At 42.2% G+C, this 16,205-nt stretch overlaps 1 protein-coding gene across 2 annotated transcripts in view; it reads left to right on the top strand.

Annotated features, from left to right (window-relative positions):
• The window catches only part of Slc30a6 (solute carrier family 30 member 6), a 34,641-nt gene that overhangs the window by 11,742 nt on the left and 6,694 nt on the right, over positions 1 to 16,205 (top strand). The window contains exons 3-12 of one of the 2 annotated variants that reach the window (XM_031357779.1): positions 1,391 to 1,475; positions 2,255 to 2,297; positions 3,843 to 3,908; positions 5,032 to 5,112; positions 5,543 to 5,578; positions 6,325 to 6,419; positions 8,106 to 8,154; positions 8,436 to 8,555; positions 11,837 to 11,939; positions 15,270 to 15,317. In XM_031357779.1, the coding sequence (XP_031213639.1) occupies positions 1,391 to 1,475; positions 2,255 to 2,297; positions 3,843 to 3,908; positions 5,032 to 5,112; positions 5,543 to 5,578; positions 6,325 to 6,419; positions 8,106 to 8,154; positions 8,436 to 8,555; positions 11,837 to 11,939; positions 15,270 to 15,317 (726 nt within the window). Of the gene's footprint in view, positions 1 to 1,390; positions 1,476 to 2,254; positions 2,298 to 3,842; positions 3,909 to 5,031; positions 5,113 to 5,542; positions 5,579 to 6,324; positions 6,420 to 8,105; positions 8,155 to 8,435; positions 8,556 to 11,836; positions 11,940 to 15,269; positions 15,318 to 16,205 lie in introns of those variants that run through there. The other variant, XM_031357780.1, reaches the window with a different exon arrangement.

Below are 16,205 nucleotides of genomic sequence, written 5' to 3'. Positions count from 1 at the left end.
CCTGTGGAGTGTGGGCCCTTCCCTCTGCCCTGTGGAGTGTGGGCCCTTCCCTCTGCCCTGTGGGGTGTGGGCCCTTCCCTCTGCCCTGTGGGGTGTGGGCCCTTCCCTCTGCCCTGTGGGGTGTGAGCCCCTTCCCTCTGCCCTGTGGAGTGTGGGCCCTTCCCTCTGCTCTGTGGAGTGTGGGCCCTTCCCTCTGCCCTGTGGGGTGTGGGCCCTTCCCTCTGCTCTGTGGAGTGTGGGCTCCTATGAGTGCTGTCTGCTCTCCTGGCTTTCATTACCTGTGTGTTGGTGACTGTATTTGAGACTCAAGCCCTAACCCTCCCACCTCTGCTTCCTTTGTGGAACTTGGCCTCCTCCACGCCCCATGGTTGGCTAATGGGCATTTCAGTCATAGCACGGTTAGGACTGGACCTTGATCCTCAGTCATTTGTGTATTAACTGGATACTCTTCCAGATGTTAAATCTGAAAAATTTTAAATCTTTTTCATTTTGGTTTAGTCCCTTGATCCTCACATGAGTACGTTCTTTTTTTTTTTTTTCTTTTTCTTTTTTGTTTGTTTTTTGGTTTTGGTTTTGGTTTTTTTGTTTTGGTTTGGTTTGGTTTTTCGAGACAGGGTTTCTCTGTATATCCCTGACTGTCATGGAACTCACTCTGTAGACCAGGCTAGCCTCGAACTCAGAAATCCACCTGCCTCTGCCTCCCAAGTGCTGGGATCAAAGGCGTGCGCCACCACTGCACAGCTCCGTGACCCACTTTTTATTTTCCTTCCTAGTACTTATTACCATTAACCTAAATACTTGTTTATTGTTGTTCTGCCTACATGGTAAGTCCATGTTTTGTTCTCTGCTTTACTCTCATGCCTAAAATAATGCCTGGCATAGATACTTGTTGAGTAAACAGCTTTCATCAGAGAGTTATTTTTGAATTTACATTTTGGTTGGGTTGTCTCTGACAGGGTTTGCTATGCTGCCTAGGCTACTCTGAGTGACCTTCCTGCTTGCCTGAGGTAGCCCAATTATGACAGTTTTCTTAGATGGAGGAAACCTGACAGCTTTTAGAAGTTGTATTTGTGAATGTGCTTTTCTTTTTTTTTTTTTTTTTTTTTTTTTTTTTTTTTTTTTTTTTTTTTTTTTTTTTTTTTCCTTTTGGTTTTTTCAAGACAGAGTTTCTCTGTGTAGCCCTGGCTGTCCTGGAACTCACTCTGTAGACCAGGCTGGCCTCCAACTCAGAAATCCACCTGCCTCTGCCTCCCAAGTGCTGGGATTAAAGGCATGAGCCACCACTGCCTGGCCTGAATGTGCTTTTCATTGGTGTGAGTTAAGCAGCTTAAACAGATGTGGTGATCTCCGTCCACACTGTATAAATGGGAATGGATTTTCCCTCCCACAGTCCTGGAAGATACTTCTTTTTGGTGCAATCAACGTGCTGTGCACTGGCTTCCTGCTCATGTGGTGCAGCTCTACCAACAGCATAGGTATGTTGCCCCTTTGGTTATTATGAGCCCAGCCTCACTTTTGATTTTGATTTAAATAAAGGTGTATGTGCTAGCTAATTTTTTGTCAGCTTGACATGAGCTAGAGTCATCTGAGAAGATGGAAGCCCAATTAAGAAAATGCCTCCATAAAACTGGGCCATAGGCAAGCCAGTAGGCTATTTTCTTAATTAGTAATCAGTGGGGGAGGGTGCAGGCCACTGTAGATGGTGCCACCCTGGCCTGGTGGCCCTGGGAGCAGTTCTTTCCTTTCACCATGTGGGTTCTAGGGATCCTCAGGATGTCAGACATGGTAGTAAGTACCCTTACCCATGCTGCTGGCCTCCTCTTGAAAATAGTTTCTGAGAGGCTGAAGAGATGGCTTAGAGATTAAGAGCACTGGATGCTCTTCCAGAGGTCCTAAAGTTCAATTCCCAGCAACCACATAGTGGCTCACAACCATCTGTAATGGGATCCAATGCCCTCTTCTGGTGTGTCTGAAGATAGTTACACTGAACTCATATAAATAAAATAAATAAATCTTTTTTTAAAAAAAGAAAGAAAGAAAGGAAAAAAGAAAGAAAGAAATGCTTTCAGTCTTCCAGAAGACCTGAGTTCAATTCTCAGCACCAGTATCAGTACTGTTTCCAGAGGGCCAACACCCTCTGCTTCTCTCAGGCTCCTGTGTGAGCATGCTGCTTATAAACTCACTCAGGTTACACATACACACATAAAAGGCTGGGTCAAGCAGGGTTTTAATGAGTCTTTCTGTTGTTCTGCAGCACTAACTGCTTATACCTACCTCACCATTTTTGATCTCTTTAGGTAAGTTTTTTAAAATCTTTCAATTTTAAAGACAATAGACAAGGATTTATAGTACTAAGTCTATTAAGCTTCCTTTACTTAAAGGAAGGTAATTACTGAAATAAGTAAATTTATCCTATAAAAGCCTGTAATCCCAGAGGTCAGGAGGCAGAGGCAGGTGGATCTCTTGAGTTCCAGGACAGCCTGGTCTACAGAGCGAGTTCCAGGACAGCCGGGGCTACACAGAGAAACCCTGTCTTGAAAAAACAAAAAAGAAAAAAAAAAATCATAGAAATAGACAGCACAAATGGCAAGAACCTCTGGTATAACAGCAGAAAGGCGAATGTCCAGACATGTACTGAGGATGCAGGCACGCTGATGGAAAGTGCAGAATGATTCTGAAGGATGAAAATAAAATGGTGTCGTATGCTTAAAATCACAGAGAATGAGCTCGAGAGCTGGCTTGGTAGTTAAGGCCCAGTACTCATCTTCAGAGGACCCACCTGGTTTCCAGCACCATGCCAGGTGATTCACACTAGGTTTTTAACACCAGCTTCAGCACTGTTGACCGCTTTGGCCTCCTTGATCATCTGTGCTTGCGTGTACACATAAATACACATGAATAACTGGGAAGGAAAGTAAATCACATAAAGTCAGTCCTCTGAATTTATTTGTCTTTGACAAGCTCATTATAGTGTTTACTGTAGTCTCCATTATCCGTGGTTTCACCAATTGCAGTCTGAAAATCTAGGGCGAGGAGTCCAGAAATAAACAGTTTATTCCTAAGTTTTAAGTCGCATGCCTTTCTGCGTAGGGTCATGAACTCTGGCACTGTCTTGATTCACCAGCTCAGTGTGAGTCGATACTTTGTCCAGTTTACACACACCATAGACCTGTCTGTTCGTCACATAACCCATCTTATGTTGTCAGGTTGATAGTCATTGGTCCATACTCCTCAAGTAGCCCTGACACAGGGACACGATGCTACCATTCTTCCTGACTGGTTTCATGTCGGCTGACATAAGCTAGAGTCATTTGGAAAAAGGGCCTCTCATTTGAGAAGATGCCTCCATAGGATTTGCCTATAGGCGGGTCGTTAGTGCGTTTTCTTACTTAGTAAATGATGAGGGTGCAGTGTGGGTGGGGCCACCCCAAGCAGGTATAAGGAAGCAGGCTGAGCAAGCCATGGAGAACAAGCCAGTAAGCAGCACTCCTGGCCTCTGCGTCAGCTTGCCTTCAGGTTCCTGGCCCGCTTGAGTTCTGCCCTGACTCCTCAGTGATGCACTGGGACCTGAGGGCTGTAAGCTGAGATTGACACAGAGAAATCCCCAGGTAGCCTTCAGACTTGCAGCCACCAGTACCTTCAGCTCCAGAAGATCCACCACCATCTTCCCATCACCACAGGCACCTGTGTGCAGACATGTGTGCGCGCGCGCGTGCACACACACACACACACACACACACACACAAACAGGAAAAATAAACCCTTTTTTAAAAAAAAACTGCTTCACTAGTCTCTACAAGTATTTCTGGCTCTACTTTCTAATGCAGTTTGTTTTTCTTTAGTTTAATAACATGTTTAATAAGCTACTGGGTAATGATGAGGAAACCTAGCCCTGCCTATTCGTTTGGGTAAGTTCAAATTATTTTATTTTCTGCTAAATGACTGCTATTACAATAATAATGATAAGAGGGCTGGCCGTATATTTCTGGAAAATAAAAGTGAATAAATGCCACCTGCTTAGTGATGAGGTTATTAAGTAGAGAATGTATATAAGAAATGTCTTCTGGCTGGGCAGTGGTGGTGCATATCTTTAATCCCAACTCTCGGAGGACAGCCTGGTCTACAGAGACAGTTCCAGGACAGCCAGGACTGTATACAGAGAAACACTGTCTTGAAAAACCAAAAAATAAGTAAATAAAAATTTCTAAGAACTGAGTTTAGAAATGATAGTTACTAAAAACAGCAATTATATTAAAATGTCCATGTTCATTTGGTTCATATTTTGTGAATGTTAGCACGTTCTAACACTTCAGTGAATGTATACTAAAAATGTTGATTTCATTAAGTTTTTTAATATTTTCAAAATGCTCTTTAGTCATAAGAAGTCTGAAGGATTTTAACAAGTGAATTTTGTAAGTGTATAATATATTTCCATATTTTGCATTGATGGAGATAAATTTCTGTAGTAAGACTTTGGATTTAGTAATGAGCCAATAAAACCTTGAAGCTTCTGTGTGTAGTTATAGAAATGTCTGAGTGTTGAAAGCTGTACTTCTTGTATTAGAGGAGACTCTAGTGATGTGTTAGAAAACATGAACTCGTTCCAGAGTCGAGAAAGAAATTTTAAGTAAGAATTGTACTTCAGCCGGGCGGTAGTGGCGCACGCCTTTAATCCCAGCACTTGGGAGGCAGAGGCAGGCGGATTTCTGAGTTCGAGGCCAGCCTGGTCTACAGAGTGAGTTCCAGGACAGCCAGGACTACACAGAGAAACCCTGTCTCGAAAAAAACCAAAAAAAAAAAAAAAAAAAGAATTGTACTTCAATAAGGAAACTTTTGGGGGAGCAGTTAAAATAGGGTCACTGTGTAGACCAGCCTTCCCTCAGCCCTCCCCCACCATCCCCCCAGCATTTCCCCACCCTTCTCTCAGCCAGGTGTGAGTCCCACAATGAGTAATGGAATGTATACATGCTCTAGGAAGCCTGGTTTATTAATTGAAGAATTTTGGTATCCTAACTAATAATCTGATTTCAGGTTTGAAAGATTAGAAGTCCTGGCTGTATTTGCTTCTACTGTCTTGGCACAATTGGGAGCCCTCTTTATACTAAAGGAAAGGTACATTTTTATGTATTATGGTCAGTCTCATCCATGGCACTTAGAAATATGACAGAATCCAGTGAGACATAATGGTTTCAATAGTATGCAGATTACAGTGGGCAGTGTCAAAGCTCTGGTAGAATAATGTCTTCCTTTGGTAATACTAACTCCAGTCATGTGAATCTGAATGGAAGAGATAGGTTCAGCCTGGCATGGGTTGAGTAAGCTTCCTTACCAGGCCATTGAAATGGGGGGGAAGGGGGCGCTTGGTAGAGAAATGCCGACATTACATATTGAGAATAACTTGTTACACTCCTGGCCTCATCACCACTAAATAGTTTTAAGAACTCTAGGGTAAATTAATTATATATTTATAATAATATATAGTAATATATGTTTTTAGTTTTATAATTTATATAACTTATTTGATGTATTTTTCTTCTTCTAGTGCAGAACGCTTTTTGGAGCAGCCTGAGATACACACGTAAGATGGGTTATTTATTTATTTCTCACAGCTCTGGGATCAGTCTAATCTCAGGGCATCATGATGCTATGGAAATATTCTACCACTGACTTTTATCTCCAGGCAAAGATTTTATGGGGCAGGGGTGATTTTCTGTTAATTTTGATTCCAGTTTTTAGTTGCTCCATTATTACTTTGTCCAGCACTAGAGTTGAGAGTCCAGCCCTGTATCTTATCACTGGCCTTTGAGGAAGAAAGCCTCCAAATCCCAGGATTCCCTCTCACCTTTGTAGTGGCACTGGAAGGATTCAGTTACACTGAAGTGTAACTTCAGAGGTCAGCACGCTAGACAGCTCCCTCTAGTGCTTGTGGTTTCACATTTGACCCCAGATCTTTCCTTGCTGCCTGTAGAAAAGAATGTGCTTATCACCCACTGCTTGGCAACTCTGCAAGCCTTGTGTGTTAATTGAGGCATGCCTGACTTGTCCAGTATGCTGGCACAACTTCATTAACACTTGTATAAATCCATAGCAGTAAAATTATACATGAGAAAACCCTGATGATGGTAAAAGACCCTATGCAGTCCTGTATAAATCAGAGCAGCAGCAGGCAAGAAAGACATGAGCTAGGTAACTAGAAAATAAGTTGGATTCTGTTTGGCAGACTTAAGGTGGATAGATCCTCCCTTTTCCTCATTCTTTCCACATATGAAATTATAGATTGGAATTATCACAAAAACATTGAAGGGGATGTTTTGGTCTTTCTAGGGGAAGATTGTTAGTTGGTACTTTTGTGGCACTTTCTTTCAACCTGTTCACGATGCTTTCTATTCGGAATAAGCCTTTTGCTTATGTCTCTGAAGGTATGTTATTTTTTTGTTGTTGTTTGCTCATTTTAGCTTGCAGTTAATTAAAAATATTCTTATAAAAACTGGTGCTTTCTTTTTTCATAAACTTGTAAATCTGTGAGAAATATATTTAACAGAGAAGGAAGAGCTAGTCCAAAGTTTCTCAAGTGTTTGCTTGCTTGTTTGTTCTCTGAGACAGGGTTTCCCTGTATAGCCTTGACTTTCTTAGAACTCACTCTGTAGACCAGGCTGGACTTGAACTTAGAGATCCGCCTGCCTGTGTCTCCCGAGTGCTGGGGTTAAAGTCTTGCCCCTGCCCCACAAGCTAGCTTCGGAAGTCTATGTGGAAGATTGCACAGAATTTCATCTCACTAATAAACACTGGAAAGAATCTATAAAAGCCAGTGAACTGGCTTTGAACTAAGTGGCATATGAACATCTACAGTTTTATCTAGGCATGGTGGCATATCCCTGCAGTCCCAGAACATGAGAAACTGAGGCAGGAGGATTGTAGTTTCAAGCCACTTTGTGCTACACAGGGCACAGGCCAGCCATGGCTGCTTAGTGAGACCCTGCCTCCAACAAAACAAATGAAAGGTATCTCTTTTAGGCAGTTTCTCAACTTTGTCGGTGTAAATTGCTGATTGTATTCAAAACCTTTAGTGATTTGGAATCTCATTAACCAACAAAGGATTTAGCGTTAACAGATGGAGACGTGAGTGGGTACACAGAGCTGCATTGAAGCAGGGGACACAGATAGATAATGTTCTTTAGGTCTTTGGACTTGAGCAACACAGCAGATAGTGGGGAGAGTTCTGTGACTTGCTCACTTGTATCCCACCAATCTCACAGGCATTAGGAAGACAAACTACCTGTCTCAGTGAGAAGCTACGAGTGATAGGTCCTTACTGATCTCCGCATAGTCCTTGAAGCAGATACTTTATTATCCTCATTTTACACTAAGGCGTTCGAAGGTTAAGTCATTTGCCAATGGCCACTCTCCTGGTCACAGGCTGAGCTAGAACTTGAAGGTAGATGTTCTGGTATCACTGCCTTCTCTGTAGTGCTGTGCCAGTGTTCTGTAGAGAGCTTGCCAATCTCCTTACAACATAGTCTTGTTACAGAATGAGTGTCCATAGCCCTAGGATGAATGCCTTTTGAGTTTGGAGGCAATTTGTCAAGGGACAGTCCCTGTCGGTATCTTTGGGTGTCCCTAGATGCATTCCTGGCTTTCTGAGAGCTGAAAGGATAATTGACATGATCTGGAACCCATTCTTTATATATACAAAAAATATATATAGAATAAAAACTTTTAAGGTTTTTTTAAGAATATATAGATTTGCAAGGAGAGCCGTACATGGAGGCATAAAGGTCAGAGAACAACTTGGAGTCACTTCTTTTCTTCCATCATATGGGCCTGAAGGGTCGCACTTAGAGCCATCTCACATCCCTGAAAGGTGACATTAAAAACACTGTAGTGTGGCAAGTACTCACTCCTTCCAGTCAACGGTGCACCAAAGACGAAAGTGCTTCAGACTTAGTTCTTGTCATGAGAAAGGGAGAAGCTGGAGATTTAAGATGCCTTGACCTGTGCCATGTTACAAGGTCACTGCCAAACTTAGTTTTAAAATGAAAGAACTCATGTTTCAAGTGATGGTTTTATTTTTCTATATAGATAATTTAAGTATTTTCTCCTTAAAGCTGCTAGTACGAGCTGGCTTCAGGAGCATGTGGCAGACCTTAGTCGCAGGTAAGATGTGCTGGAGTTTTCTGACTTGTATAATTTAACAAGAGTTCCTGAGCAGTGCCTCTACCATAGAGGCTTGGATTTGCAGCTCAGGTCACTGCATGAGCTGCTCAGTTCCGTTCTCAGTCTCTCTTGGCTTTTTAATTGATGACACAGGAATTCTGTACATTGGCAGAGCTTTGTCCCTGAATCCTTGCTGTCTGAGAAGTACAGTGCACCTTACCTGTAATATGCTTTCATCAGTGTCATGTGGATGCTAATGAACTCTGTTTGGTCTTCCGCAGCTTGTGTGGCCTTATTCCAGGACTCAGCAGTATCTTCTTGCCCCGCATGAATCCGTTTGTTCTGATTGATCTTGCTGGGGCGTTTGCTCTGTGTATAACATACATGCTGATTGAAATTAAGTGAGTATATTGTATTGCTGTCAGATGTGTTTTGATGCCCAAGACCTGACTTTAAGGGCATTGACAATATGGTTTGGGGGTCAGGCTTCTATCTTGTTTTGCTTGTGACTTATGTAACTAGGTCAGGTCTTAGCCTCAAGTATTTCCACCTGAAAACTAAGGGAATTAGGCCTCAGTATTTCTCACCACAACTTACAACGAAGGCAAGAAAATGATTTCTAATTCCTACTGCTGGCTGGCCAAGTGAGGCGGAAGGCAGTGGAAACTGCTCTTGCTGGGAGAGCAAGATGAGGCCAGAAGCAACTGAAGAAAAGTAAAGCTTTCTAAAAATATATATTACAGCTGCTTTTAGACCAACATCTTACAGCTGAATTCTCTGACTAACTTATCCTTTAAACAGAGATGTGTAGTATAATGGCTTCTTAGTTTTTATTATTCCTTTTTACATACTTCTCCTGAAAAGTCGCAGGCAATTATGTTTTTACTGCCTCTGAGAGTATTTTCCACATCTTTGTTTCTAACCAGATGTATGTTGAATTCCAAGGCAGTGCATCATTTCTTTATTGATATTACTTTGTGTGTGTGGCAGTCAAGACAGCTTTGGGAGCCCATGCTCACCTTCCAGTGTCTCTCACATGTGCAGCATGCTCCAGGCTTGCTAGCCATGGGCTCCTGGTGATGTACACTCCATCTCTGCCTCCATCTCCCTGTGGGAATACTGGGACACAGTCCAGATGCAGATCACCACATCCAGCCTATTACATGAGTTTAGTGATCCAACTCAGGTCATAAGGCTTGAGAGACAAGCATTCAAACTCATGTCATTTCCCTGGCTCTGACACTTTTTTGAGGGGTAGGGGGTTCAAGACAGGATTTCTCTGTGTGGCCCGGGCTATCCTGGAACTCACTCTATAGACCAGGCTGGCCTTGAGCTCAGAAATCCACCTGCCTCTGCCTCCCAAGTGCTCGGATTAAAGGCATGCACCACCACTGCCCAGCCCCTGACACTTTTTTAATTGCTTCTTATTTTAACTATTTTACAGCATACAGTTTGGCACTGTTAAGTTCATTCACATTTCTGTACAGTCATCATTACTATCCACCATTCACCCGCAGAACTTTTTCTTCATCCCCAACTGAAGCTCTATTTTACTTCATTAATAGCTCTGCTCCCCTTCTCAGATTCCCTGGTAACCATTCTACAGTCTGCCTCTCATTTTAAGTACAATATAAGCATGGTTTGTAACTGGCTTGTTTCAGGAGAACAGTCAGTGCTCTTACCCACTGAGCCATCTCACCAGCCCTATGGCTTGTTTCATATAGCAGTGTTTTCACGGTTCATCCATGTTGTGTATATCTCTATTTCCTTCCTTTTTGAGGCTAAATCCCACATTTTATTTACCCACTCAGCTGCCAGAGAACATCTGGAATGATTCCCTTTTGGCTGCTGATTAGTGCCACTGTGAACTGAGGTGTGCAGATACCCACCGAGCCCCTGCTTCTGTATCTTGGCGGTGTCTACCTCGAGGTGGGCTGGCTGTAGCACGCCAGTTTGCAGGGGCCTCGATGCTTTCTTGAGTGCCCGCTTTATGTTCCTTTGTGCTCAGTCTTCCCCAAACCAAAGCCAAACCTGGCTCATCCTGAGACATACACAGGCTTTCTTAGCATGTATTGGTCTCCTCTTTGCCGTCTGCCGCCATCATCTTCATCACTGTCACTAAAATTGTCTCCTGGTCTGTTTTTCTTCTCATCCATCTCTGGTCCTTTCCACATTACTATTTATGCTATCATCATCTTTCCAGATCAACACTAGGGTTTTCCAGTCTCAAATCCATTTGTAAAACATTGAAGATGTTTAGCTTGGGGTCCTGTTCAGTCAGCCCTCTACAGACCTTACGAGCGTCACCCATCTGGGCCCCAGGGTCCACTTCTGTATCATATTTAGCCCCTTGCCCCTGTTACTTCACTGTCTGGAATAGCCTCCTCCCATCATTTGCTCAGCTCAAAGTTCAACTCCTTTTTTAATAAAAATTTTATGTGTAAGATGTTTTGTCTGCATGCATGTCTGTTCACCATGTATGTACCTAGTGCCCTTGAAAACCAGAAAAGGGTATTGGATGTCTTGGGAGTGCAATTGCAGACCGTTGTGAGCCAACATGTGGGTGCCAGGACTGGAACCCCCAGACTTCTGGAAAAGCTGCAGTTGCTTTCAACTGCTGAGCCATCTCTCCAGCTCTAGCTTTTCTGAATTACCCCCACCTTGGTAGCCTCGTTACACACTCATTGTCAGTAATGTCCTCTAGAGACTTGTACTTGATCATTGCTATTACTTTATTTATTAAGTTTTCACAGGGAGGTCTCAGGTAGCCCAGGGTGACCTGGAACTTGCCACTTAGCCAAAATAGACCGTTAACCCTGGATCTTCCCCACTTTCACTTTCCAAATGCTGGGGTACTGGTGTGTGCCATGCCCAGTGCACAGAGTGCCTCACTGTGGTTTTCTTGTGTGCACTCTCCTCCTTGTGTGGCAGATGCTGTGTCTTATTCCTGTGTTGTGCTAAGCATAGCGGGAAGTAAAAGTGTTCCAATCCAGCTTGTAGCAGTTAGCATTGTGGTCTGTCCTGGTCGGAGAGCTTCAGAAGTGATGTGATGCAGCCCTCCAGCTATAATGTCACCATATCATATTCCTGGGAAACTTGGACATTTTTGATTTGTTGGTTTTGCTTTTTTGAGAGGTTTCTCTGTAGCCCTGGCTGTCCTGGAACTCTCTCTGTAGACCAGGCTGACCTTGAACTCAGAGATCTGCCTACTTCTGCCTGCTGACTGCTGGGATTAAAAATGTGCACTGCCACCGCCAGGCTACTTCTGAAATTTTTAATGCAAGAATTGCTGAGTGCAAAATGGCTGAAAACACAGATGAAAGTCCTGTGAGGCTATCAGTTGAAGTCTCTCCTTAAGTCTGCAGTCTTTCTGGTGTCAGGTACATTTAAAGGAGAAGCAAAGGAAGGCTCTGCTGTCTTATTACCTCTCCTCACACTGATATGATTATCATTTGTCCACTAAAGTTTGACAGGAAAGAGTTCTAAAAGCTGACTCTCTGGAGTGCTGTTGCCCCCCGACCTCTCCCTCCCTCCCCCCACTCCTCCCCCCACCTCCTCCACGGTACTCTCTTGACAGTAGCAGCTGTTGTGGTTGTTTTCTAGAATTGTTTTTGATAATTAATTTTGGGTAGATTATTAAATTGTAAATTGACATTTAAGGTTGTGAACTGTTTTCCTGCAGTAATTACTTTGCTGTAGACACCGCGTCAGCCATCGCCATTGCCCTGATGACATTTGGCACCATGTATCCCATGAGTGTGTACAGTGGGAAGGTGCTTCTCCAGGTGAGGCTCTTGTTTTCACTGAGTACACTTGTCTAATGTGAGCCGAGTTCTCTTCCTAGCTTGAAACATGGTGTGTCTTCCAGCAGATAGATAAAGCCAGCCTTTAGCAGTGAAGCCAGGCAATCTATGTACTCACCTAGCAGAAATGGGTTGGAATTTCACTGCCATGAGATAATTTAGGCTCATGCTCTTATATGTTCCTGTTACATACAATCATAAATTTGTAATTGTTTGTTTTAGTCATGTTTTAAGTAGAAATAATGCAATTTAAGTATTTTTTCAATATTTCATTTCTTTGGGTAAATATGCACTGGGTTTTATGCATAGTCTGCTTACAATTGCTTTTTTTTCCCTGTCATTGGATCATCATAGTGGCAATTTGGTTATTAAAATAATATAAACAGGTTTCCTAGAACTATGTGCATGTACATCCTGGTCTTAGTAATAAAGACAACACAATTCTTATGTAGTACTATACACTAAATGAAATGTCACTTTTCTATTTCTTTCTTTTTTTTTTTTTTTTTTTTTTTTTTTTTTTTTTTTTTTTTTTTTTTTTTTTTTTTTTTTTTTTTTTTGGTTTTTTGAGACAGGGTTTCTCTGTGTACCCCTGGGCTGTCCTGGAACTCACTCTGTAGACCAGGCTGGCCTCGAACTCAGAAATCCACCTGCCTCTGCCTCCCAAGTGCTGGGATTAAAGGTGTGCACCACCACTGCCCAGCACTTTTCTATTTCTTATATACATTTTGTTAGTTTGCTGGTTGGTTCTTTTTTACTTTGTTTTATTATTTTACTTTCTTTATTCATTTATTTATGCTTTTTTTTTTTGAGACAGTGTTTCACTGTGTAGCCCAGGCTGGCCTGGAACTCACAGAGGTCCACCTGCCTCTTCTCTCCCTCTACAGTGCTAGCATTAAAGCTGTAAGCCCCCATGCGCAGCTGTTTTATTACATGTGTATGTGCTTGAGTATCTGTCCGTGTGCCTTGTGCAGGGAGAGTTCCCGGGTGTCAGGAGAGAATTCAGATATCCTGGAACTGATGTTATAGGCAATTACGAGTCTCTGTGGCTGCAGGGAACCAGACTCTGGTCCTCAACACAGGCAGTAAGCGCTCTTTTCGTGGTTGTTTTTGACTTTTTGAGACATGCTTTCATCATTGCCTTCGCTGTCCTGGAGTTCACTGTGTAGACCAGGCTGGCCTCGACGTGAGGGACTTCCTCCTAAAGGTGTATCTCACCACAGCAGTAATCACACGCCTAACCACTGAGCTGCCCGTCACTCACCCGCGGTGGTTGGTCCTTAGGTCTCACTGGATTCTAGAGAAAGCAGCTTCTTTGTGTGTGAGATGTGCTCCCCCCTGGGAGCCCCTCCCACTCTCAGCAGTTTTCTCCTCAATCTGTTTTTGCTCATGACAGAAGCTGTCTAAGAAACACTGAAAGTACACAAGTGGGTTTTCTGGAGATGAACCACCATTTTGTATGACCTGCTGTGGGTGAGCTCTAAGAATGCAGGGTCCCTAGAGACTTCATCCCAGGACTGCTTCTGGCTAATGATAGGCCTTTTCTGTCACTATTACATACCCTAATGATTGCTACTGGGCCGATTCCCTGCAGATCAACATGAAGGTGAACTTTCATGAAGTAATGCTATTTAGATAAAGTAATGACTTTATAGAATTCCTGTTTTGTTTCAAATAATTTTCAGAAGAAAATTTAAGAGATGGTTTTAGTTGTTTTGCGAGAAAGATGTAATAAGTTAGAATCAAGAATAGAATGTGCCTCCTCGTCATAGAACAGTAAGTAAAGGCTGCATAATACTGAATCCGATGACCCTTCACAATTACACTAAGAAGAGAACTAGGCTTTTTTGAGGGAGGGAGGCAGGAGAGATGGCTCAGCGTTTAAGAGCACTGACTGCTCTTCTGAAGGTCCTGAGTTCAAATCCCAGCAACTGCATGATGGCTCACAACCATCTATAATGAGATCTGATGCCCTCTTCTGGGGTATCACCTACAGTGTACTTACATATAATAAATCTTTTTTTTTCTTTTTTTTTTTTTTTTTTTTTTTTTTTTTTTTTTTTGGCTTGGTTTTTTCGAGACAGAGTTTCTCTGTGTAGCCTTGGCTGTCCTGGAACTCATTCTGTAGACTAGGCTGGCCTCAAACTCAGAAATCTGCCTGCCTTGCCTCCCAAGTGCTGGGATTAAAGGTGTGTACCACCACCGCCCAGCACATATAATAAATCTTAAAAAAAAAAAAAAAAGAAAGAAAAAGAAAAGAAAAAGAAAAAAAAGAAAGAAAGAAAAAAGGAAAAAATATGCTTGGGACAAATTTGTAATCAAGGAAAAATGTTCATTCTAGGTCAGGTCAAAGAATGAAGCCACAGGTATATACTATGATAGAGCAAGGCTATGTGACATTGTTGCTTTGAACTTATAGTGAGCTTATAGAATGAAACACTGCTTTGAACTTAATATCAACATCCTTCTGTAACCGCCCCCCCTTTTGTGTAACATTTTATGAGGTAATTTTCTAAAGAGCTTTTGTCTAAGAAGTTATAAAAAGGCCAGAAGAAATAAGGCAGTCGCTTTGGGGGACTCTTCCCCATCCATCCAAATGTATATGTGTATATGTCTGTTTATCTATATGTATGTATATACATATATAAGTAGGTATATATGTATGCATGTATGTATGCATGAACACACAGAATTGATGAGACAGATGGTTAGGCCTGACCAGGGTATCTGTGTGTGTCTGTGTGTGTGTTTATGTGTCTGTGCATATTGTCTGTGTAAGTGACTTTCTTTTCTCTCTGATTCATGAAGAAGCAACCAGTTCTAAGCCTCTTTCCTGACCAAAGAGGGTCCTTGAGCCAGAAAGAAAAGAGCCTAGCAATTAAACATTTTTTTCCTTCTTCATCCTCTCCTGCTGCCAACAGGAGTTTATTACCAGAAACCAGCAGCATTCCACCACAGAATAGTCAGAAAACAGAACTTATTAGCACAAAATAGAAAGAGAGAATTACAAGACTGGAGATCATCATCCTTGACCTTCATCGGAAGCTGAGTCCTACCCTTCATTCTAAAGACCAGGGCAGGCTCCTGGCATGCTCAAAAACAAACAAACAAACAAACAAACAAAATGTGTGTGGGCCAATTAGTGATGTTATTAGGCCAGTGAGACCTCTCTTCCCTAAATCATAATAGGACCATGTCAAAAGCCAAGGCTGGTTTGAAATTCATTTGTGGGTGAGGGGAACACCAGAACCATTATTGCAAAGTTAATTTCTCCCTAGGCCGTTCATGTTTTATTTTATTTTATTTTTTCAGACAACACCACCTCATGTTATTGGTCAGTTGGACAAACTGATTAGAGAGGTAAGTTGAAATAGTAAATACATTATCTTTCAAAATTATGTTAGGGAAACAAAAGGCTGGGTGTGTATAATATATTCACCTGTAGAATCTCCTTCTAGGAGAGGTTGTGTGTGTTACACTAACAGTAGAAGCTATAACGTAAGGACAAAAATAGAAAAATCAAGAAACTGCTCAGTTTAGAAGACAAGTTGACTTGAAATAAAATATAGAAGATAATGGTCGGAAGACATCATATTAGCTGAATAAACTCTCACTCTTTGACTAAAGACAAAAGTCCAAGTCCACGTGCTAATCTACCCAGATTCTCAGTTTGTAGGCCATTTTCCTTTGTTAGAGAGCTCATTAGTTTGGATGTTGACACTGTTCTTGGTTATCAGTATTTGAATGGCCGCTTTTTCCATCACAGCTGGCTATGTGTCTCAAGCTGAATCCTGGCCCTGAGCACATCTCTGTTATCTCTGTCCTCATGGCCCTGGAATTTACTCAATGGCCTTATATTGAAACAGAGGCTTGTTATAGGAGGGTCCAGGGAAACACCCAATTTGCACACACACTCCCATACACACCTCAGAAAAGAAACCTGATACCGAAAGTGAATGTCATAAATACATCTACCTTTTTTGGACCTTGTTCAAAAGCAAAACCATAAAATTGGTACCAGCATAGTAGGGTATTCCTGTGACAACCTGACCATGTTTTGGGGAGGACTGTGGAAGGACTTTGGAACTCTGAACTAGAAGAACCACTAGTTGTTAAGAACTCTGTGGAATGTTCTGTGGGAGCTTGGAAGATCATGTTGAGAACAGTGCAGAGATGGAGCCCTGGCTTGTGAAATTTCAGGGGGAAGATTAAAGACTCTTATCAGGGCCATGTTGTTTTGATTGTGAA

The sequence above is a fragment of the Mastomys coucha genome, unplaced genomic scaffold, assembly GCF_008632895.1.
Source record: "Mastomys coucha isolate ucsf_1 unplaced genomic scaffold, UCSF_Mcou_1 pScaffold6, whole genome shotgun sequence".
Lineage (NCBI taxonomy): Eukaryota > Metazoa > Chordata > Mammalia > Rodentia > Muridae > Mastomys > Mastomys coucha.
The sequence above is the reverse complement of the archived record's forward strand: the minus strand, read 5'-3'. Positions and strand labels throughout refer to the sequence as shown.